The 25,276-nt window shown below is 45.5% G+C and overlaps 1 protein-coding gene across 3 annotated transcripts in view; it reads left to right on the forward strand.

Annotated features, from left to right (window-relative positions):
• Positions 1 to 18,074: 18,074 nt before the first annotated feature.
• Positions 18,075 to 25,276, forward strand: part of AGO1 (argonaute RISC component 1) — a 46,056-nt gene continuing 38,854 nt past the window's right edge. For 2 of the 3 annotated variants that reach the window (XM_012439775.2, XM_012439783.2), the window contains exons 1-2: positions 18,075 to 18,219; positions 23,464 to 23,647. In XM_012439775.2, the coding sequence (XP_012295198.1) occupies positions 18,195 to 18,219; positions 23,464 to 23,647 (209 nt within the window). In that variant the 5' untranslated portion in view covers positions 18,075 to 18,194. Of the gene's footprint in view, positions 18,220 to 23,463; positions 23,648 to 25,276 lie in introns of those variants that run through there. The other variant, XM_012439801.2, reaches the window with a different exon arrangement.

Here is a 25,276-nt window from a genome sequence, read left to right on the forward strand (position 1 = left end):
AGATTTGAGCATATTTACACAGTAGGGAACGAGTCAGTGAAGAGGGAGAAATTGGAAATACTGGAAAGAACAAAGACGTATGATAGAGGGCAAACTTGAAGGAAGTTGGAGGGAATAAGATCTGATGTACAAGTGGAAAAAACTGGAAGAGGAAAGAGTGGGAGAAGACTCTACTGTATCCCTTTTCTAACTTTTTTTTATGTATACATATAGAAAAATATGCAAATCTTTTTTTTTTTTGAGATGGATTCTTGCTCTGTTGCCCAGGTTGGAGTGTGGTGGCATGATCTTGGCTCACTGCAACCTCTGCCTCCTGGGTTCAAGCAATTCTCCTGCCTCAGCCTCTGGAGTAGCTGGGACTACAGGCACCTGCCATCATGCCAGGCTAATTTTTGTATTTTTAGCAGAGGCGGGGTTTCATCATATTGACCAGGCTGGTCTTGAACGCCTGACCTTGTGATCTGCCTGCCTCAGGCTCCTAAAGTGCTGAGATTACAGGTGTGAGCCACTGCACCTGGCCCTTTTTTTTTTAATTTGAGACAAAGTCTCGCTCTGTTGCCCAGGCTGGAGTGCAGTGGTGCGATCTTGGCTCACTGCAACCTCCACTTCCCGGGTTAAAGCGATTCTCCTGCCTCAGGCTCCCAAGTAGCTGGGATTACAGGCATGCACCACCACGCCTGGTTAATTTTTGTATTTTTAGTAAAGATGAGTTTCACCATCTTGGCCAGGCTGGTCTTGAACTCCTGACCTCGTGATCCACCTACCTCGGCCTCCCAAAGTGTTGGGATTATAGGCATGAGCCATTGTGCCTGGCCCTAAAATATACAAATCTCAAATGTGGAGCCCAACTTTTCACAAGCAAAGACATTCATGTAACTTCCACCCAGATTTAAAAACAGAAGCCCAGGCCATGCGCGGTGGCTCACGCCTGGAATCCCAGCACTTTGGAAGGCTGAGGCGGGTGGATCACGAGGTCAAGAGATCGAGACCATCCTGGTCAACATGGTGAAACCCTGTCTCTACTAAAAATACAAAAAATTAGCTGGGCATGGTGGCATGTGCCTGTAATCCCAGCTACTCAGGAGGCTGAGGCAGGAGAATTGCCTGAACCCAGGAGGCGGAGGTTGCGGTGAGCCGAGATCGCGCCATTGCACTCCAGCCTGGGTAACAAGAGCGAAACTCTGTCTCAAAAAAAAAAAAAAAAAGACTGAGATCATGTGGTCACAATTTATTTGGCAAGCATTTACTGAACATCCATGGCCTGCCTGACACTGTGGTAGGCACTGGGGCTACAGTGATAAATAATACATGGTTTTCTTCATGCTTTTGAGATTTACATGTTTAATGGGAGAAAGAGGATGAAGAAGAGGAAGGCTATGTCAACAGAGGAGACCAGCGAAGTATTTTATGTTGCACCACAGGAAGTGCAGGAAGGGACACAGGGGAGGGAATGTCATGAAGTTGTCATGAAGGCAGGAAGGCGTGACCTGAGTTTTGAAATACAAGTGGGTTTCACTAGTCAGATGGAAATGTTGAAGGTATAGGGCGTTAATAAATCATATCCTCTTCTCTGTACCAGTTCAGAGCACATTGAAAAGTAGATATCAAGAAGGTGGAGGAAGGGCTGGGCGTAGTGGCTCTAGTGGCTCATGCCTGTAATCCCAGAACTTTGGGAGGCCGAGGTGGGAGGATCACTTGAGGTCAGGAGTTCCTGATCAGCCTGGCCAACATGATGAAACCCCGTCTCTACTAAAAATACAAAAATTAGCTGAGTGTGGTTGTACACACCTGTAGTCCCAGCTACTTGGGAGGCTGAGGCAGGAGAATTGCTTCAACCTGGGAGGCGGAGGTTGTAGTGAGCCGAGATCGTGCCATTGCACTCCAGCCTGGGCGACAAGAGTGAAACTCCATCTCAGAAAATAAATAAATAAATAAAGTTTGCTGAAGAGCAAGATGTTGGCTTAATTGCTAATAAGACTTAGATGAGAGGGCATGCTTAGAAGTGAGGGCAAATGGTAATGCTAGTATTCCTTTTTATTTACTGTACTTTGCCTGCCTAGACACAGTAAATGCAGGACAGCCTTGGCTTATCACATAGATCACACAGGGAAGGAGCCTACTTCTCTAAGCCTACTGATTAAACACAGTAAGATAAAATTGAAAAAAAAAAACAAACACCAAACATTGACAATAGCACCAGCCAGGTGCCGTGAGCTCATGCTTGTAATTTTGATAATTTTTGAGGCCAAGGTGGGTGGATCACTTGAGCTCAGGAATTCAAGACCAGCCTAAGTAACATGATGAAATCTCACCTCTACAAAAAAAAAAAAAAATCAGCCCCAGCTACTCAGGAGGCTGAGGTGGAAGGATCACCTGAGCCCTGGAGGTTGAGGCTGCAGCCATGACTGCACTGCTTCAACCTCGAGCCTGGGCGACAGAGTAAGACTGTCTCCAAAAAAAAAAAAAAAAAAAAAAAAGAAAGAAAGAAAAAATAGCATGTAAAATACTTACGGATAGATTTGAAAACAAAAATGTGCAAGATCTGTACATCGAAAACCAGAAAACATTACTGAGAGAACTGAAAGACAACCTACCCAAGTGGAAAAACATACTATGTCCATGGATGAAAAAACTCAGTATTGTTAACGTGTTATTTGTCCCCAAAATGATTTGTAGATCTAACACAACCCTAATCAAAAGTCAGCTGGCTTTTTTTTTAGTAGAAATTTATGCTTGATTCTAAAATTTATATGGAAATAAAAAGGACCTAGAATAGCTACAGACACACAGACACACACACACACACACACACACACACACACACACAAATACTTTAGAAAGAAAAACATAGTTGGATAACTTATACTACCTGTGGAGGGCAGATTCTGAGTTGGCCCCATGACCCACACCTCCTGTGAGTGTGGGTGAACCTGTGACTTGCTTTTAACCAATAGAATATGTTAAAGATGCTGGGAGGCCACTTTATGATTACATTAAGTTATAAAAGACTCTCTTGCTAGCAGATCCACTCTAGAGTCTCCTCCTCTTCTCCTTTCTGGCCATGTTGAGGAAGCTCATGTGGCAAGGAATTGGGGAGGCCCCTTGAAGATAAGGGTGCCCACCAGCTGCCAAACAACAAAAAACTGAAGCTCTCAGTTTCAGGTTACTAACAACCATGTGAGCTGGAAAGTGAATTATTTTTCAGTCCAGTCTCCAGATAAGAATCCAGCCCTGGCTTATATATATCTTGATTACAGTCTGTGAGATGCTTCACAGAGGATTTAGCTAAACCTGGACTCTTGACCCACAGAGACTATGAGATAATAAATATGTGTGTGTTAAGCCTCTAAATTTTATTAATTAATTTATTTATTTATTTTGAGACAGAGTCTCACTCTGTCGCCCAGGCTGGAGTACAGTGGCACAATCTCCGCTCACTGCAAACTCCGCCTTCTGGGCTCAAGTGATTCTCCTGCCTCAGCCTCCTGAATAGCTGGGATTACAGGCACATGCCACCACCCCCAGCTAATTTTTGTATTTTTAACAGAGACGGGGTTTCACTATGTTGGCCAGGCTGGTCTCGAACTCCTGACCTCAAGTGATCCACCCACTTCGGCCTCCCAAACTGCTGGGATTATGGGCATGAGCCACTGCACCCCGCCAAGCCTCTAAATTTGTAGCAATTTCTTATGTATCAATAGATTACCAATTATACTATCTGATCTCAAGATTTATTATACAGCCACAGTAATCAAGACAGTATGGTATTTGGCATAAAGAGATATGCGGAACAGAGAAGAGAATCCAGAAATAGCCCAAGACATACATAACCAGTATGATTTTCAACACAAGTGCCAAGGCAATTTAATGGAGACAATGTTTTCCACAAATCATGCTGGAACAATTGGATAGCCATGAGCAAAAAAATGAACGTTGATCTTTACTTTTCACCATATATAAAAATTAGCTGGAAATGGATTAGAGACTTGCCGGATGTGGTGGCTCACACCTGTAATCCCAGCGCTTTGGGAGGCTGATGCTTGAGGCCAGGAGTTCAAGACCAGCCTGGGCAACATAGAAAGACTCCACCTGTGCCAAAAAAAAAAAAAATTAGCCGGGAGTGGTGGTGTGGTCCCAGCTACTCTAGACGCTGAGGCCGGAGGATGGCTCAAGCCTGAGAGGTCAAGGCTGCAGGCTGCAGTGAGCTATGATGGCACTACGGCACTCCACTCTGGCCTGGGTGACAGAGTGAGATCTTGTCTCCAAAAAATAAAAATAAGGGGCCGGGCGCAGTGGCTCACGCCTATAATCCCAGCACTTTGGGAGGCCAAGGCGGGTGGATCATGAGGTCAAGAGATCGAGACCATCCTGGTCAACAAGGTGAAACCCCGTCTCTACTAAAATACAAAAATTAGCTGGGCACGGTGGTGCACGCCTGTAGTCCCAACTACTCGGGAGGCTGAGGCAGGAGAATTGCTTGAACCCAGGAGGCGGAGGTTGTGGTGAGCCGAGATCGCGCCATTGCACTCCAGCCTGGGTAACAAGAGCGAAACTCCGTCTCAAAAAAAAATAAATAAATAAACAAATAAAAAATAAAATAAAAATAAGGAAATGTTTAAAAGATTTTTAGACAAATGGTCATAGCAATTTTATTTATAACGGTACCACACTGAAAACAACCCAAATGCCTGTTAACATGTGAATAAATATACAAATTGTCATATATCCATACAGTGGAGCACACTCAGCAATAAAATGGAAAGAACTTTTTTTTTTTTCTTCCTTTCTTGTCGTGAAAAGTGAGGGTAAGATCCAGGGAAACGAACTATTGATTCACACAACAACATGAGTGAATCCCAAAAAAAATACTTGTGGTGATTGGAAGAAGCTAGACCTGCTCTCCCCCAAATTATTCCAGTTATATAAAATACTACAAAATGAAAACTCATCTATGGCGACAGAAAAGAGATTAGCAGTTGTAGAGGAAAGGGCAGAGAGGGATGAGAGGCAGGAAACAAAGGGGCCCGAGTAAAGTTTTGGAGGGAATGAATAAGGTTGTTATCTTGATTGTTGTGAAGGTTTCATGTGTGTATAATTGTGTCAAACCTCATCAGACCGCACACTTTAAACGTGTGTAGTTTTGTTTGCTTTTTTTTTTTTTTTTTTTTAATTTCGCTCCTGTTGCCCAGGCTACATGTAGTGGCACAATCTTGGCTGACTGCAACCTCTGCCTCCCGGGTTCAAGCGATTTTCCTGCCTCAGCCTCCCGAGTAGCTGGGATGACAGGCATGCGCCACCACACCTGGCTAATTTTGTATTTTTAGTAGAGACGGGGTTTCGCCATGTTGGTCAGGCTGGTCTGGAATTCCTGACCTCAGGAGATCCACCCGCCTCTGCCTCCCAAAGCGCTGGGATTACAGGTGTGAGACACCACGCCCAGCCATATGCAATTTATCTAATAACAATTATGCTCCAATAGAAGTTGGGGGTTGGGAAGGGGAAGAACCCAAGCTTTCTGCAGATTCGAGGACCTCAAATTAGGGACGGAGGGAGGAGCTAGATCGCACAGGCCCAGTCCTTCCTCCATGCTCACCAATCAGATGCCAGTTGTGTGACGGCGTGGGAGGAGTTAAAGTTGACCCGTGAGGAAGCCGCGTGAGAGGGAAGCCTGCTAAGCGAGCGCCTCGGGAGTGCGTGAGGCCCAGGCCGAACTCGGGGGCCTTTTATCCTGAGGACATAGAGGAACAACTGGAGGACTATATTCAGGCAAGTAATTTAACCCAGTGTGCATTTTAAAGAAGCAGTTTGTAGCTGTGTGAAAAATGAGCTCAGGAAAGTGGGGAGAGAGACCTGTTACTGGCAGACTGTGGAGATCTACATATATATATATTTTTAATTTTTATGTATTTAATTTTTTTTTCTGTCAGCCTTCTCTTAAACTGTGAACTCTAGAGAGAAAGGACCTCATATTTATCAGCCAAGCGTTCCTGCCCTACGTGTACCCCTCTGCCTGTGGCCAGCGGTCCATACGTTTTTGTTGAAAGGGTTGACTAATCTCAGGTCACGTGACTTATTAGAGCCAGGATTCAAATCTAGGTCTTCTTGTCGTCAAACCTTGAGGTCTTTCCTTTAAAGCACAATGAAAATCTAAAAATATTTGGTATTCCTTTTAGGATTCATCAGTCTAATCCCTTCAGTGATGTTGCCAACCCTAAAATGCCCACCTTAAGAAATGCGAGACTTGTGAGGGGATATAGAGGGATTTGTGTGTTTTCAGAAATTACACAAGGTCAGCCTGGCATGGTGGCTCGCTCCTGTAATCCCAACACTTTGGGAAGCCAAGGAGGGAGGATCCCTTGAGCCCAGAAGTTTGAGACCACCCTAGGCAACATAGTGGGACCCTGTCTCTACAAAAAATAAAAAAATTACCTTGGCCAAACACGGTGTCTCACACCTGTAATTCCAGTACTTTGGGAAGCTAAGGCAGGTGGATCACTTGAGGTCAGGAGTTTGAGACCAGCCTGGCCAACACAGTGAAACCCCATCTTTAATAAAAATACAAAAATTAGCTAGGCGTGGTGATGGGTACCTGTAATCCCAGCTACTCGGGAGGCTGAGGCTGGAGAATCTCTTGAACCCAGGAGGAGGAGGTTTCAGTGAACCAAGATCGTGGCATTGTACTCTAGTGTAGGCAACAGAGGGATACTCTGTCTCCAGGGAAAAAAAAATTGAGTCACTAGTTAAAAATCTTCCCACAAAAAATAAAATTCAAATGGTATAGGTGAGTTCTGCCAAATGTTCAAGGAATAACAGAACACTTCAGTCTTGTACAAACTTTTCCAGAGAACAGTAGATGGAACACTCCCCAACTCAATATAATCTTTATATCAAAATCAACAAGAAATGTACAGGAAAGGAATATGACAGGCCAGTCTTACCACATAAAAATCCTAACTAGCAGGAAACCAAATCTAGTGATTTATTAAAAATAAATATAGGTCAGCTGTGATGGCTTACACTTATAATCCCCATACTTTGGGAGGTTGAGGTGAGAGGACTCTTTGAAATCAGGAGTACAAGACCAGCCAGGGCAACATAATGAGACCTCATCTCTAAAAAAAATAAATAAAACAGCCAAGTATGGTGGTGCACGCCTATAGTCCCAGCTACTCAGGAGGCTGAGGCCAGAGGATGGCTTGAGCCTGGAAGGTAAAGGTTGCAGTAAGACAAGATCGTGCCACTGCATTCTAGCTGAGGTAACATAGCCAGACCCTGTCTCAAAAAAAAAGAAAAAAAACAACAACTTAAATTCGGCTGGGTGTAGTGGCTCATGCCTGTAATCCCAACATTTTGGGAGGCCAAGGGGAGAGGATTGCTTCAGCCCAGGAATTCAAGACCAGCCTGGGCAACATAGTGATGCCTTGTCTTTACCAAAAAATATATATTAAAAAATTAGCGAAGTGTGGTGGTTCATGCCTGTAGTCCCAGCTAATTTTTGTATTTTTAGTAGAGACAGGGTTTCTCCATGTTGTCCAGGCTAGAGGGCAGTAATATGATCATAGCTCACTGTAACCTCAAACTCCTGAGCTCAAGTGATCCTCCTTCCTCAACCACCCAAGAAGCTAGGACTACAGTGATGTGGCACTGTGCCCAGCTAATTTTTTAATTTCTTACTTTTTTGTAGAAACAGAGTCTTGCTATGTTTCCCAGGCTAGTCTTGAACTCCTGGCCTCAAGTGATCCTCCCACCTTGGTCTCCCAAAGCACTAGGATTGTAGGTATAAGCCACCATGCCTGGCTTAGTTCTGTTCTTTTTAGTTTTTGTTTTGTTTTGTTTTGTTTGTTTTTGTGTGTGTGTGATGGGGGCCTTGCTATGTGCCCAGGCTGGTCTTGAGCTCTGGGCTCCGGTGATCCTCCCACCTCAGCTTCCCAAGTAGCTAAGATTACAGGATCATGCCACCATGCCTGGCTGTTTTGTTTCTTTAATTGAAGTATTACTGTCTATGCTTACCAAAGTCTAAAGTTAATCAATACCTTTATCCTTGTCCTAAACAGTACAAGGACCTTTAGTACACTTTATCTCTGATCACCCCATCTTCCAACTTACATGCTGTTGACCAGTATTTTAGTTCTGTCCCATTAAAAAAAAGAATCACCTTTTTTTTGGTTTTGGTATAAAAAAGTTTTATAACCAAGCTGTATGGACATTAGGGGGCTTAGGTCTTAGCAATAGGCCACTGGATATGTCAAAAACTGATTGCTTACTTTAGCAACTGAGACCACTGGTAGCACTGAATGTCCTGGAAGCTTTTCTTAATGGGCTATATTGGCCAAGAGTAGATCTCACTCATCTCAATGACGGTGATGAGCTGAGATAACCTATATTGTGGTGATAGTCCCTCAGTTGTTCTGTTTCATACCAACTCTTGGTTTCATAGCTATAAACTTTTTCAATAAAGGCAAATTTTCTCTTTCGATTCTTTGTTGCCCCCTCTGTCTGTTGAGAGCACTGTGATATAACTGACCAAATCAATCTTCCTGGTTTTTCAGTCTGTCTTGACCGTTCTTTCAGAAGCCTCTGTTTTCCTGATCAGTTCCACCTCTTCTCTTGTGAAAGAGTACTTTTCCTAGATCAAAGTGATGTTTTTGCAATCCTTTTTTATCTAATTGCAGGAAAGTTTCAAATCTAGTCTTGTCAGCTTCTTCAATGCTCTCCAAATATCCCTCCATACTTCTTGACCACTTATATCAAACATAGGCATACCTTGTTTTATCATGGTTCGCTTTATTGCACTTTGCAGATACTGTGTTTTTTACAAATGGAAGGTTTGTGCCAACTGTACATCAGGCAAGTCTATTGGTGCCAATATTCCAACAGCGTGTGCTCAAACTGTGTCTTTGTCCCACATTTTTGTAAATCTCATGGTATTTCAAATGTTTTCATTATTACTATATCTGTATGGCAATCTGTAATCAGTGATCTGTGATGTTACTATTGTAATTGTTTTGGGGCACCCTGAACCATGCCCAAATAAGATGGCAAATTTAATCTATCAGTGTCATGGGTTTTGTTTTTGTTATTTTAGAGATAGGGTCTCATTCTGTCATCCAGGCTGCTAAAGTGCAGTGGCACGATCATGGCTCACTGCAGCCTTGACCTCTTGGGCTCAATCAGTCTACCTACCTCAGCTTCCTGAGTAACTGGGACTATAGGCATGTACCACCATGCCTGGCTCATTTAAAAGTTGTTGTTGTTATTGTTGTTGTAGAGATGTAGTCTCGCCATGGTGCCCATGCTGGTCTCAAACTCCTGGACTCAAGTGATCCTCCTGCCTTGGCCTCCCAAAGTGCTGGGATTATAGGCATGAGATGAAGTCTCGCTATGGTGCCCAGGCTGGTCTCAAACTCCTGGACTCAAGTGATCCTCCTGTCTGGCCTCCCAATGTGCTGGAATTATAGGCATGAGCCACCAAGCCCAACCTTATGTGTATTCTGACTGCTCCACAACAGGCCATTCCCCCATCTCTCTCCCTCTCCTTGGGCCTCCCTATTCCTTGAGACACAACAATACTGAAAGTAGGACAATTATTAACCCTACAATTGTCTGTAAGTCTTCAGTGGAAAGGAGGAGTTGGACATTTCTTGCTTTAAATCAAAAGCTAGGGATGATTAAGCTTAGTGAGGAAGACCTACAGAAAGTTGAGATAGGCCAAAAGGTAGGCCTCTTGCACGATACAACTAACCAAATTGTGAATGCAAAGGAAAAGTTCTTAAGGAAATTAAGAGTGCTAATCCGGTGAACACATGAATAGTAAGAAGCAAAAAAACCTTATCTGATATGGAGAAAGTTTTAGTGATCTGGAAAGAAGATCAGACCAGCCATAACATTCCCTTAAGCCAAAACCTAATCCGGAGCAAGGCCCTAACTCTCTTCAATTCTGTGAATGCCAACAGAGGTAAGGTAGCTACAGAAGAAAGTTTGAAGCTAGCAGAGATTGGTTCATCAGGTTTAAGGAAAGAAGCCATCACCATAACATAAAAGTACAAGGTGCTTATATAGAAGCTGTAGCAAATTAGCCAGAAGATGTAACTGAAATAATTGATAAGGGTGGCTATACTGAACAACAGATTTTCAGTGTAGATGAAACAGCCCTCTACTGAAAGAAGATGACATCTAGAACTTTCATAGCTGGAGAGAAGTCAATGAGTTGCTTCGAGGCTTCAAAGCATAGGCTAACTCTCTTATTAGGGGCTAATGTAGCTGGTGACTTTAAATTGAAGCCAATGCTCTGCTACCATTATGAAAAGCCTAGGGCCCTTGAGAATTATGCTATATCTACTCTGCCTGTGCTCTATAAATGGAACAACAAAGCCTGGATGACAGCACATTAAAAAAATTTTATTTATTTTTAATTTTTAGGGTGACGAAGTGTTCCTATTCCCTTTTTTTGAGATGTCTTGCTCTGTTGCCCAGGCTGGAGTGCAGTGGCATGATCTCAGCTGACTGCAACCTCTGCTCCTAGGGTTCTGGGTCCAAGCAGTTCTCCTGCCTCTGCCTCCAGAGTAGCTGGGATTACAGGCTTGGCTAATTTTTGTATTTTTAGTAGAGACTAAAGCTGGTCACCAAGTTGGTCAGGCTGGTCTTGAACTCCTAACCTCAGGTGATCTCCCTGCCTTGGCCTCCCAAAGTGTTGGGATTACAGGTGTGAGCCACCTTGCCCAGCTGACAGCACCTTTTTTTTTTTTTTTTTTTTTAACAGCATGGTTTACTGATTTTTTTTTTTTTTTTTTTTTTTGAGGTGGAATTTCACTCTGTTGCCCAGGCTGGAGTGCAGTGGTACAATCTCAGCTCACTGCAATCTCCGCCTCCCGGGTTCAAGTGATTCTCCTGCCTCAGCCACCTGAGTAGCTCAGATTACAGGTATGCGCCACCATGCCTGGCTAATTTTTGTATTTTTAGTAGACACGGGGTTTTACCATGTTGGTCAAGCTGGTCTCGAACTCTGGACCTCGTGATCCACCTGCCTGAGCCTCCCAAAGTGTTGGGATTACAGCCATGAGCCACTGCACCCAGCTGGTTTACTGAAAATTTTAATTCCACTGTTCAGATCTACTGCTCAGAAAGAAAGAGCTCTTTCAAAATAGTACTGCTCCTTGACAGTGCACCTGGTCACCCAAGAGCTCTGATGGAGTTGTACGAGGAGAATAATGTTGCTTTCATACCTCCTTACACAACCACTATTCTGTAGCCCATGGGCCAAGGAGTAATTTCAACTTTCAAGTCTTTATTTAAGAAATACATTCCATATACAATGATTCCCGTAATGGATCTGGGCAAAGTAAATTGAAAACCTTCTGGAAAGGATTCACCATTTTAGATGCCATTGACATTCATAATTCATGGGAGGAGGTCCAAATATCAACAAAAATAAGAGTTTGAAAGACATTGATTCCTACTGTCATGGATGACTTTGAGGGGTTCAGGACATCTGTGGAGGAGGTAATTGCAGATGTGGTGGAAACAGCAAGAGAATTAGAATCAGAAGTGGAGCCTGAATATGTGACTGAATTGCTCAAATCTCATGATAAAACTTGAACAGATGAGGAATTGCTTCTTATAGATGAGCAAAGAAAGTGATTCCTTGAGATGAAATCGACTCTGGTGAAAGTGCTGTGAACATTGTTGAAATGTCAACAAAACATTTAGACTGTTACATAACCTAGTTCCTAAGGCAGTGATAGTATTTGAGAGGATTGACTCCAATTTTGAGGGAAGTTCTACTGTGGGTAAAATGCTATCAAACAGTATTGCATGCTATGGAGAATTTTATTTTATTTTATTTTGAGGTGGAGGCTCTCTCTGTCGCCAGGCTGGAGTGCAGTGGCGTAATAATCTCAGCTCACTGCAAACTCAGCTTCCTTGGTTCAAGTGATTCTCCTACCTCAGCCTCCTGAGTAGCTGAGACTACAGGCACGTGCCACCATGTCTGGATAATTTTTTGTATTTTCAATAGAGATGAGGTTTCACCGTGTTAGCCGGGATGGTCTCGATCTCCTGACCTTGTGATCCACCCACCTGAGCCTCCCAAAGTGCTGGGATTACAGGCATGAGCCACTGCGCCCGGCCTGAAAGAATTTTATTTTTTAAGAGACAGGATTGGCTGGGCTCACGCCTGTAATCCCAGCATTTTGGGAGGCTGAGGTGTGCAGATCACGAGGTGAAGAGTTTGAGACCAGCCTGACTAATATGGTGAAACCCCATTTCTACTAAAAATACAAAAATTAGCTGGGCATGGTGGTGTGCATCTGTAATCTCAGCTACTCAGGAGGCTGAAGCAGGTGAATCACTTTAACCCAGGAGGCGGAGGTTGCAGTGAGCTGGTATCGTGCCATTGTACTCCAGCCTGGGCAACAGAGCAAGACTATATCTCAAAAAAAAAAAAAAAAAAAAGAAGAGAGACGATTTTGCTGTGTCCCCCAGACTGGAATGCAGTTGTGTGGTCATGCCTCACTGCAGCCTCGATCCCCCTGGGCTGGGCTCAAGTGATCCTCCTGCCTCAGCCTCCTGAGTAGCTGGGACTGCAGGCATGCTCCTTCACACCTGGCTAATTTTTGTATTTTTTGTAGAGAGGGGATCTCACTCTGTTGCCTGTGCTCATCCAGGGCAGCCTGTCCAAAGCTGCTAGGCTCTCTTGTTCTGCCAGGCCAAATTTAGGGTTTTGGGGCCTTCCTGTGTGCTACAGAAGATGGAGGAAAATAGGCTTGATCTGGGTCAGTTAGGTTTCAGATTGAGTGGAACTGAACTGTGAATTGCCATAGAGTGTCAGAACCAGGGACAGCTCCTCCTGTCACCTTTGCCGCCTCTCCCCTGGCTTGGGGTAGGGAAAGAATGGGCAGATTTAGTGATGGTATACTTCTCTAGCTTCTTTTCTCACTGCTTCTTGCTTCCATTTTTATGCAAGAATATTACTACCAATAGTTCCTGGTGTAATGTGCTATTTCTCACCTTCATACTTTATGTTAATACAGCTTAGTACACCTTTCTCCCATCTTTCCTTTGCCTGGCTAATTCCTGCTCATCCTCACAGGCCTGTTTAAGTAGATATCTCTTCGATGTAACCTACCCTGATTATCCCAGACTAGATTAGACATACCTCCTCCTAGTTCCCATGTCACCCATGTGCCTCTGTCATTAAACTAAAAGTTGCATTGAAGTTATCTATATTGTCCAGTACAGCAGTCACTAACAAACATGTATTAAGCATTTGAAATGTGGCTAGTCTGAATTGAGATGTGTTATCTGTGAAATCTACACTGAATTTCAGACTTACATAAAAATATAAAATATTAGTAATTTTTATATTGATATGTTGATTTTAGGGGTTAAATATATCATTAAAATTAATTTCACCTGTTTCCTTTTTAATTTTCATAACATAACTAATAGAAATTCTAAACTTACATATTTAGCTCACATGATGCTCCTATTGGACAAGACTGATATATGTATTTTTCTCTTCTTAGAGCTACAGACTGGCTCGAATACATCCTTGTATTTCTGAATTTCTGGGGCACACTACATGGGGTTGGGTAGGGATACTTGATGCTCATCCTCAGAACTTGGAGGCTGGAGAAGCAAATGTCCAATAGACGTTATTACATTATTTTCCATCCAGGAACTCGGCCTCTCTCTCTATTTAATTCAGGTTATTTTGTATGTCGTCTTATTGGTTCATGTAGATTTTCTCACACAAATCACAAACATATCATGAAGTTTATTTCTAAGAATTTTGAACTGGATATTTTATCATATAGTTTCTCATTAGTTATTACTGGTACCAGCAGTGAATGCTACAGATTTTTGTTTATTTTCTTGAATCCTTCTACTTATTTAATCTGTTAATTATACTACATTGTTCTTTTTTTCTCAGTTTTTGTTTTTAAATATTAAAAAGAGGAAAACATAGATGCGCATTCAAAGTTTTCTCAGGCCATTCTTACTGTTTTGGCTCCAGGAAATTCTTGGTATAGAGAAGATATCTAGATAGAGAACTTCGGCCGACACAGCAGAGGCCCTTGGTTGTGAGTTAGCTATGGACTGAGATGCAAGGATGAAATGGAAACAGAAGGAGCTAATAGGTTTGGGGGAACATACATCAGGGGTTACTGAAAGAAGTTTGTCAGCATAAAAAAGGAAAATGCAGCTAGGCACAGTGGCTCACCCTGTAATCGCAGCACTTTGGGAGGCCAGGGTGGCTGGATCACCTGAGGTCAAGAGTTCTAGATCAGTCTGGCCAACATGGTGAAATCCTGTCTCTACTAAAAATACAAAAATTAGCTGGGCATGGTGGCACGTGCCTGTCATCCCAGCTATTTGGGAGGTGGAGGCACAAAAATTGCTTTAACCTCAGAGGTGGAGGCTACAGTGACCCAAGATTGTGCCACTGCACTCCAGCCTGGGTGACAGAATGAGACCATCTCTCAAAAAAAAAAAGCAAAATGCGGCCAGTCATGGTAGATGGTAGCTCACACCTGTAATCCCAGCACTTTGGGAGACTGAGGCGGGCGGATCAAAAGGTCAGGAATTCAAGACCAGCCTGGCCAATATAGTGAAACCCTGTCTCTACAAAAAATACGAAAATTAGCTAGGCGTGGTGGTGTGTGCCTGGGGTCCTAGCTACTCGGGAGGCTGAGGCAGGAGAATCGCTTGAACCCAGGAGGTGGAGGTTGCAGTGAGCCGAGATTGCACCACTGCACTCCAGCCTGGGCAACAGAGTGAGACTGTCTCAAAAAAAAAAGCCAAATCCTATCTGGATTTCCATTTTACTCTGCCACTTCACCTAGCTGAGAGTGAAATCCCTGATTATGGGTACACGCTGCAGAAAGACTTTGAGAGGCTGGGACCAGGCCTCACTTCACTAGCTGCTTTGGAGATGGGTCAGAATAGTGACTACTGTCTTTGCACAAAGTGAAGTATGAGGGTATTTAGAATAGGGGAGTCAGACTCTTCTTATGGAATGCTGAGGTTCCAGCTCAGTTACATCAGGGCAGAGGTCTTTCTGAGACCTTTTTTTTTTTTGAGAGTTTTTCCGAGAGCTTTTTGATACCGTCTTGTTGATTCAGGTAAACCCAAATTTATTGATCATTCTAGGCACAGCTTGTGCCAGACACTAAAGGAGGACAACAATGCATCTGATATTGTCCCTGTTTTTAAGGAACTTAGATTATGTTTGGGGCCAGGTGTGGTAGCTCACCTTTGCCCTGGTATAACTGAGCTGGGACCTTTGCCCTAGTTTAAATGAGCTGGGACCTCAGCATTCCATAAGAGTCTTTGGGAGGCTGAGGCAGGGGGATTGCTTGAGCCCAGGAGTCCAAGACCAGTCTGGGCAATATAGTGAGACCCTCATCTCTACAATAAGTAAGTAAGTAAATAAATAAATAAGTCAGGCGTGGTGGCATGCACTTGTAGTCTGAGCAATTCAGGAGATTGAGGTGGCAGGATTACTTGAGCCTGGGAGGTTGAGACTGCAGAGTACAGCTTGGGCAGCAGAGTAATGCCCTGTCTCGAAAAAAGAATATAGTGTGAGAGGCAAGTAATGATTATAATAGCAGCTGATACTTTGCTTGCATTCTTTTTAGGCACTGTTGTAAAGTATTTTTATTTTGTTTTGTTTTTTGAGACAGAGTCTCACTTTGTTGCCCCAGGCTGGAGTGTAGTGGTATGATCTTGGCTCACCGAAACCTCTGCCTCCCAGGTTCACGAGATTCTCATGCCTCAGCCTCTTGAGGAGCTGGGACTACAGGCATGTGCCATTATGCCCAGCTAATTTTTGTATTTTTAGTAGAGCTGGGGTTTCACCATGTTGGTCAGGCTGGTCTCGAACCCCTGACCTCAGGTGATCTGCACGCCTTGGCCTCCCAAAGTGCTGGGTTTATAGGCATGAGCTACTGTGCCCGGCCACTAAAGTGTTTTTATGTGTTAACTCATTTAATCTTCACAACAGCCCAATGAGGTAGGTACTATTACCACTGCCATTTTAAAGAGGAAGAAACTGAGACCTGGAGAAGTTAAATAATGTGCCTAATATTACATGTCTAGTAAATGCAGGGCCAGTATTGAAAACAAGACTATTTGGCTCCAGAGTCTTTGTTCTTCACCTCTTTGCATATAGAGCAGTAATTCTTAAAGTATGGTCCCCAGATCAGAAGCATCAGCCTTGTCTGGAAACTTGTTAGAAATGCACATTTTTGGCCCGGCATGGTGGCTCAAGCCTGTAATCCCAGCACTTTGGGAGGCTGAGGCGGGCGGATCACGAGGTCAAGAGATCAAGACCATCCTGGCCAACATGGTGAAACCCCGTCTCTACTAAAAAAAAGTACAAAAAATTAGCCAGGCGTGGTGGTGCATGCCTGTAGTCCCAGCTACTTGGGAGGCTGAGGCAGAAGAATTGCTTGAAACCAGAAAACGGAAGTTGCAGTGAGCCAGGATCGTGCCACTGCACTCCAGCCTGGTGATAGAGCGAGACTCTGTCTCAAAAAAAAAAAAAAAAAAAAAAATGTATGAGTTTATAGGAAATTGATGTTTGAGCTGGGTCTCTTACCCAGCCTATCACTGTAGCAGAGCAGACCAAATAGGAGGGAAAATGAGGGTTCCCAGAAACTTTGAGACTAGCAAGGAAGTGGTTGTGATACTTCTGGTGAGATATGAAAAGGGTCTGTACCAGCATAAGAAACCATCAGAATGGCAGCGAATCATGTGAGAGCAGTTCAGAAAGTAAACATGTCAAGACATGGTGAACAGCTGAATAGGGGGAAAGAACAAGGGATAGAGAAACTGTCATTTCTGACATTAAGGTGCTATTCACTGAGATAGGAAGCACAGGGCAAGTATGTTTGTGAGTGAAAGATAAAGTGTTTGGTTTGGACTTCTTAAATTTGAAGTGCTGGTAGGATACTCAGGTGGAGCTGTCCAGCAGACACTTGGAAATGGGAGTCTAAGACATGGTCGGAAATAGAGATTTAGAAGGATAGTTGGGCCCTAAGAGTGGATGAGACCTTCAAGGGGAGGGTGGAGAGTGGAATGAGAAGAGAGCTGGGTTTGGAACCACAGTGAACAGTTAATGAGGCAAAAGCAAAAGAGGTCCTTTAAAAAGACTGAAAAGGACTAAGGCAATAGGAGACTACAGAAGATGTGTCAGCCAAGTAGAAGGCTCAGAAGGGAAGTAGAGGCACAGTGTCAGATGCTGCAGAGAAATAATTGAAAAGTATCCTTTGGATTTCAACCCCAAAAGTCATTTAAGTGACGTGGTAAAGGCAGAAGCAGACTGACAGAGTTCAGGCATGAGGTGTAGATGAGAAGTGGAGGCAGGTGCTTCCCAGGTCCGACAGAGCTCTATAGCCGCACTTAAGTTCAAACTGTGACATCTTCCAGGGTAGGCAGGCTCTCTTACTTATCTGTGGTCTCAGCCTCCAGTACACGGCCTGGAAGAGGGGCTGGTGTCAGTGAGTTCAGTGACTAGGGACGGAGGAACACTTCACAGAGGCAGTCGCTTTGCAGACAAGGCTTGAAGGATGAGGGTGACTGGGAGGAGAGGTGGGAGGCAGGGCCCCTGGGTGATGGGGTACTGGAGTGCAAGGGGGCCTGGGAATGAGGTGGGGTTCGCATAATGTGCGCGCGGCTCGTTGCGAAGGGCAAGGGCTGTGTGTGGGTTTGGAGGGACCTATTTGGGGAAAAGACACAGGGCCGAAGGCTGCTGTGGCGGGGTGGCCCTCCGTCCCGCCCCACTTATGCCACTGCGAGGTTCCAAGGCACCTCTACCGGAGCCCTCCCACCGGGCTGCATGGCGACGGGTGACCGCCAGGGGCCGCTGCCTCCGGTCCCTGGTGCCCCCGCCCCTCTCCATTGGCCTTTGTTGCTGTCGGAGCGCCCCGCTTGACTCGTTCCGGTCCGCCTCCTGGGCCTGGCGGTCGCGCCTGCGCACTGGCAGCTGGCCGGGCGCTCGCAGGGGGAGCTACTGCAGGCTCCGCGGCGGCGGCGGCAACGGAGGCTGCGGGGGCGGTGGCGCGAGCGGCCGGGCTTGGTTGGGGAGCCGAGCCCGGCCCGGGAACCCGAGCAGCGAGAGTGCGGGGTACCTAGGCCCCTCACGCTGGACTTCATAGTCTCCGGGCCGCCTGACCTCCGCACGGGTATATGGGATGGAAGCGGGACCCTCGGGAGCAGGTAAGGGCCCCTGGGAGGGGTAACGGTGCATGCTCCAAGGATCGGAGGCTCCCGCATGAAAAGCGTGGTTTCCAAGTGAGGGAAGCGCTCCTGAGTGAGGATAAGGCTCTCACATGATGGGGGCCCAGTTTGAAGGAGGCTGTGTGCAGTTCCGGGGGAGAACCATGTGAAGAGAGCCCTGAGATGGGGGCTGTTTGTCCAAGGAGGCTGTATGCAGTCCTGCGGGTTGGAAGTAATCCTGGAGAAGGGCCTGCACGCGCGGAAGGACTCCCAGACATCCGGGGAGGCCTACGGAGAGGCCCGGCAGGTGGCAGGGGACGGGCTCCAGGTGTCCAGGAGAGGAGGGGGCAACACAGATGGGCCTGGACCTACCGCATGTCGGGGGCGGGGGCTCCGCTGGGCTGGGATAGGCTAGTGTCTCTTGGGAGAAGGCGCCAGAGCTGGACTGTGAGCTCCGCCCCAGCCGGGCCTGACGTGGGGGTGAGGGTCAGGGGGGCGGTGGGTGGGGACCAGGTCCCGGGATTCCCCCCCTGAGTCTGGGGAGTAGGAGCGGAGCCTCCGGAGCATGCGCGGAGGTGGCAGCTGGAAGGGGCTGCCTGATGTGGTGGGGGCGTGGCTGTCCGAATACCCCCATCTCTCCCCCGCCCTGTTTGGCTTGGAAAAAGGAGCGCGCTGATGGGGTGCATTCTGTCTTGGGTTATGTTGGCAGAGTCCAAATGGTTATGGTCTCCTCACCTATTTTAGGGGCTCTGACATTTGGCCCTGAAGCCCCTCAGTCACAGTTTGCCAAGAATGGGTTGAGGGAAGCTGCCAAAGTGCATTGTTCTGCCACAGTAAAGTCTGGGACCCAAATAATGTTCTGAAGGTGGGTCCTCCTGAAGATAGGCCTTAGGAAAGGTATTGGTTACTGAGGAATCAAGGACAGGACAGGGGCTACCTGGAAGGACTTGTCTACTTGGTTTGTAAGTTTCTGGTCCAATACTGAGTAGAGATGGTAGTTTTTAATCCAAAGATAATGGCCTTTTCCATTGAATTGTCTGTTGAGGTTACAGTCTACATTTATAACATTTATTATAATATTTCTTAATATTTTCATGGCTCCTATCTTACACTGGATCTTTCCGTTTTCCTCTCCCCACTCCCCAGAAACTATCAGGGCTGTGTTTAGAGCCAAGATCTAAACCCTACAAACAAGTTGGAGTCTGGAGGAGTTTATAGCCTTCACACTGGTGAGGCCCAGGTGATAGCCTTAACTTCTTATTTACAGGCAATGAGGAGAAAAAGACATAGGAACAGAGGATAAACTGAGGCAGGACTGTCTTAAGAAAACTGGAGTCCTCAGGATGGGCTTTGGGGTGGTGATACCTTTTGTGTCTTAAGTTTCTTACCCTGTGATGGGATGGGCAGTCTGGACCTGGGAATCCTTTAGGTCATCTCTCACCACTTCCTTACATTTGATCTGGGGATGGGAATCAAATTTCCATTTGGGACATGAACTTCATTACTTTTGTAGTGGAAATGATTTTGTCTTTTGTAGCAGACCTAACTCCCCCCAACCCTCCCAAGGTACTAGCTCCTACCACTTCACTCAAGTTATCCATTTAGTGATCTATAAGTACTTAGTGACTGTTTTCCCTCAACAGCCAACCTTGTATAGGCTGTGTAGTCCTAAGGATAAGCGTAGGGAGCAACTGACTTGAGTACTTCCTCTCTGTCAGGCCTTTCTCTCCATCCCAGGAACTCCTGTTTTGCAAGGCTGGGGACTATTTACAACAACCGGTGGAGTAGAGTAGTGGGGTGGGTCATTGAGGATGGATTGCTGGGTGCTGGTACCTGTTCTAGACTAATGATTTTTATCCTGATGAATTCCTAATGGGCTCTGGAGTGATGAAAATTTGATTTTTTGCCGGGCGCGGTGGCTCACGCTTGTAATCCCAGCACTTTGGGAGGCCGAGGTGGGTGGATCATGAGGTCAAGAGATCAAGACCATCCTGGTCAACATGGTGAAACCCCGTCTCTACTAAAAATACAAAAAATTAGCTGAGCATGGTGGCGCGTGCCTGTAATCCTGGCTACTCAGGAGGCTGAGGCAGGAGAATTGCCTGAACCCAGGAGGCGGAGGTTGTGGTGAGCTGAGATCGCGCCATTGCACTCCAGCCTGGGTAACAAGAGCGAAACTCCGTCTCAAAAAAAAAAAAAGAAAGAAAGAAAATTTGACTTTTAAAAAATTTGCTACAAAAAATAAGCTTCTAGGAAAGGAACTAGAACCTGGTGTTTGGAGTCAGCCATAGCCTTGGGAAAAGCCTAGTGGGACAGGCTTTGCCTCAGTGAAAGGTATAATTGAGATTCAATCTGGAAGCTGCAGCTTGAGGGGCCCCATAACTGCCTCCTTCCTAGGTCCAGACTGTTCTCTTGTAAGAAGCTGGAGTGGTATCCCGGGGCGGCCTAAGGACATGATACAGAAAACTAAAGCATTGCGTAAAAAACAAACAAAAAACTCAAAAAAAAAAAAAAAACAAAAAAACCTCACTAGGCATATGCCCAGGTCTGCCTTCTGTGCTCCGGTGTGTTCTAAGCACTTACACTGGACTGGCGCTCCCTGAGGGTAGAAGCGGTGTCTCGTTTATTTGTAGAACTAGCAAGTGCTTAGTGTATAGGCCCTGACACAGAATACATGTTTGTTAATTGAATCAAGTCACATTCAAGTGTGAACATAAATGGTTAAGCACATATGTGGATATTTAATAAAGTGTATACTCACATGGGACAGATCCTTTTTGGAGAGATTGGCCTGTTAGTCTTTGCTTACCCACCAGCTAACCTAACCTAACCTTGAATTTGTATCTTTTGAATAGGCACTCTTGGCTCTTTGGGAGGTGTGTAGGCCTCAGAACTGCAGGAAAGGAATCCTGAGCCAGGGCTTTCAGCTCTGTTACTTTTCCTTCTCTGGGCTCCTTGGGGATGGGGGAGGGGGAGTGTCCTTTTCAGGGCCCCTCCCTCCTTGCTTTTGTCTGAAGAGAAGGGCCCCGCCCCCTTCCCCCTAGGCCCAAGCTTTGTCCTCTGTGCTGGGGCCCTCATCTGCATCACAAAGTGGCCGTCTGTCCCTGTCTGGGTCTGAAGGGAAGTGTCTCCCTTTCTCAGACTAAAAGCTGGGGTAAGGGGGGCGGGGAGGAGACTCTGTGCTGTTGTTAGGCTTTCAGAGGGATGGAATGGGAGAGAGGTGCCTGCTTCCTGCTGTCTTTCCTAGTTTGGAGATGAAGTGGGGGTGTGGGCTCCCCTGTTTTCCCAAAGCCTCCTTGGAGAGGAAGGTGCTCTAAGGCTATGTCTGGTATGTAGTCGGGTTTCTGGGGAAGAGAAGGCTTTGAGGCTAGGGTGTCTGTCCCATCCCCCATCATTTCTAACTAGCTCCCAGCTCAAGGGGTTGTCTTTCTCCCAAGGCCCAAAATGATGATTCAGTCTGGAAGGAGAAGGAGGTGAATGGAATATAAGAATTTGGGGAGGGAAAGGATGTCTCTTACTGGCTACACCCACAAATGTGCATTTGTCCTGTATAGTGTTTATAATTGTTTCTGGGCAATTGCAGGTGTTCGTGTGTTTGTGTGGTTGTGTGTTTTTGTGGTGTGTCTATGGATATGTTTGTTCATTCATTTCATATCAGTATGTTGAATACTTCCTGCATGTGTGCCAGACACGAGATTAAGCAGTAACCAAGGCAGATACATTCCCTGCCTTTGAACAACTCAGTCTAGGGCAGTGAAGGATATGTGTATAAGCGTAAACTGCCAAGGTCTAAGAGTGTGTTTGGATGTGTGTGATGGGAATGCGTGTCTGTCTGTGAGCTTCTGTGCAATTTCTGTCCAGCACTTTCTGAGGTAGGCAGCTAGGTGTGAGTAAACCTCTTTCACTTCACCACGTAGCTGATTTCTGAAGAGACCTTTTGCATCCAGGCTGGGCCTCTGTTTCCCTGTCTGCAGAGTGGGACTGGGCTTGACAGGTGGTTAGAGGGAAACAGAGCAGCTTAGCTTTGGGAAACTGCCCCTCCCATGAATGGTTCTGACCTCTTCCTGACCCCCAGCTGAGGATATGCCACATCCCCCTAGCTAGTCGGACTGTGAAAGCAGAGGTCTGGTAATGGGAGGTTCTGGGCTGGTTTATCCCTCTCCTCCCACCTGGGCTGGTTCTCTACTGCCAAGAACAAGAGCTGAGGACAAAGGCATATTCCCTTTTCTTCTCTCTTCCCCCCTAGCTAGAAAATAAGACTGGAGGCAGCAGCCAGACTGGCAAAAGAGGGTAAAGTAGCTGGAGCTGGCCCTACCCTATTCCTTTCCCAAGGGCCCCCTCTATCTTGAAATTGATCTCTTCTACTGCTGTCTGGACCTTCTGTGTGGAAGGATCTGCGGGGCAGGGAGAGAATCCTGTGTTCTTCCCAGAGAAAGTGTCTCTTCTCCAGCATTCTAATTGCCACCTCTTCTTCCCAAACGCCTTAGTTCTTTCTTTATTCAAGCTTTTTTATCATTGTCTCCCCAAATGCAGCTTTGTTTCTTCCTGCCTGAGCTTCCAACCTTAACCTCTTTAGCCTGCCCCTCGACTCCAGCCTTCTCTTCTTCTCCTGGCCTTTTTCTTTTGTGACCTCCAGCTCTGTCCTCTTCTCCAGCCCCCTTTCTCTTTTCCTTAGTCTCCAAACTCTGTCCTTTGAGTCTTTTCTCCTTTTCCTTCTCTCCAACTCTCACCATTCATTTGCCTTAATCCTGTCTCAAACACTGACCCTGCCCTCGCCAGCCTGGCCTTCTGGGATCTTCTTCCTGCCCACCTATAAAGGAACATCAAGGTTATGCCATTTTGTGTTCAGCATGATGATGAATGGAGTGAGCATCTGGCTTGCAGAGAATAGGGAATTCTTGGTCTGCTAGATACCTGGTGGAGACAAATATCTTACTCTAGCAGAAGAAAGAAAGGGTTTTTTTTACTAGGAGCCAGATTTAGTCTCTGTTTAACATGCAATAGGAACTTATTACATGTTAACTTAATGAATTTAAAATAGTAACTGGAGAGAGATTTTTAAAAAAACTCAAAAACACACATCACCTTGGGATGTCCCCTGGAAGCCCTTGGCTGAAATGGGTGGCAGGAAAGAGGCATTCTTTATACTCTGGTGTTCCTGTTCTGGGAGGCCTTGTTCCTTCTCTGATAAGAGTAGTTAGGAGATTGCCAGACTTTACCCTCACCAGCCTCTTTGTCTTGTAGCTGCGGGCGCTTACCTGCCCCCCCTGCAGCAGGTGTTTCAGGCGCCTCGACGGCCTGGCATTGGCACTGTGGGGAAACCAATCAAGCTCCTGGCCAATTACTTTGAGGTGGACATCCCTAAAATCGACGTGTACCACTACGAGGTGGACATCAAGCCGGATAAGTGTCCCCGTAGAGTCAACCGGTAAGTGATGCACACCTAAGCCACCAAGTCTGAAAGACACCAACCTTGAAAGAGGGGCCATAAAGGTAAAAGAAAAACCAGTAAAGGGTGGTATCACCAAATCTAAGGAAGTTTTTGAAGGAGAGATGCCAAGTAGGGTAAATGCTGAAAAATATCACTGGACTTTGCTATTAGAAGATTATTAGTGGCTTTTGCCAGAGCAATCTCAGCAGAGTAGTTGAGCTAGTTAATCTAACTACACTGAGTACAGAAATAAGTACAGTGCCTACTACATTTCAGTATTAGTTGAATGAATAAAGCGTTTTAAAGAATGAGACATGGGTATGTTTACAGATTAAGGAGAAGGAGCTAGTGAAAATGGAGAGGTTAAAAGTATGGGACAGAGGGGAGAAATGAATGGGATGTCCTTGATGAGGCAGAAGGACATTGTAGGATGCACAGTTGGAGGGATTAGCCTCATTTAGAGGAAGTGATTGATATTTCTTTCTTTCTTTCTTTTTTTTTTTTTGAGACGGAGTTTTCTCTTAATTGGCAAGGCTGGAGTACAATGGTGCAATCTTGGCTCACTGCAACCTCTATCTCCCAGGTTCAAGCAATTCTCCTGTCTCAGCTTCCTGAGTAGCTGGGATTAGAGGTGCCTGCCACCGGCTAATTTTTTTGTAGTTTTAGTAGAGACAGGGATTCATCACATTGGCCAGTCTGGTCTTGAACACCTTACCTCAGGTGATCTGCCCGCCTCAGCCTCCAAAAGTGTTGGGATTACAGGCGTGAGCCACCGCACCCGGCCTCTGTGATATTTCTTTAATTAATTAATTTTTTATTATTTGAAAACTATATGTATAGTATAAAAAAATTCAGGTATTACAAAAAGAATAGCAGTGAAAAATGTCTCCTTACTACCCTGGTCTCTAATCCCCCAGTACCATTAATTGTTGCCATTCTTTTTTTTTTATTTTTTATTTTTTCTGAGACAGAGTCTGCCTCTGTTGCCCAGGCTGGAGTGCAGTTGTTCCATTTTAGATCACTTCACCCTCTGCCTCCTGAGTAGCTAGGATGACAGGCAAGCAATTCTCCTGCCTTAGCCTCCTAAGTAACTGGGACTATAGGTGCCTGCCACCATGCCCAGCTAATTTTTTGGTATTTTTAGTAGAGATAGGGTTTCACCACGTTGGCCAGGCTGGTCTCAAACTCCTGACCTCAAGTGATCTGCCTACCTAGGCCTCCCAAAGTGCTAGGATTATAGGTGTAAGCCACTCCTGACCAATTGTTACCATTCTTTTTTTTATGAGATGGAGTTTCACTCTGTCACCCAGACCAGAGTGCAGTGGTGCAATCTCGGCTCACTACATCCTCTGCCTCCTGGGTTCAAGCAATTCTCCTGCCTTAGCCTCCCGAGTAGCTGGGATTACAGGCACTCGCCATCAGACCAAGCTAATTTTAGTATTTTTAGTAGAGATTGTGTTTCACTGTGTTGCCCAGGCTCGTCTTGATCTTCTGACCTCAAGCGATCCCCCCGCCTCTGTCTCCCAAAGTGCTGGGATTACAGGCATGAGCTACTGTGCCCAGCCAATTGTTACCATTCTTGAATATGCTTCTATATACTTTTCTACACATATGCAGGCATATATA

This window comes from Aotus nancymaae, unplaced genomic scaffold (genome assembly GCF_030222135.1).
Source record: "Aotus nancymaae isolate 86718 unplaced genomic scaffold, 86718_ANA_hifiasm-v0.15.2.pri h1tg000053l, whole genome shotgun sequence".
Taxonomy (NCBI): domain Eukaryota; kingdom Metazoa; phylum Chordata; class Mammalia; order Primates; family Aotidae; genus Aotus; species Aotus nancymaae.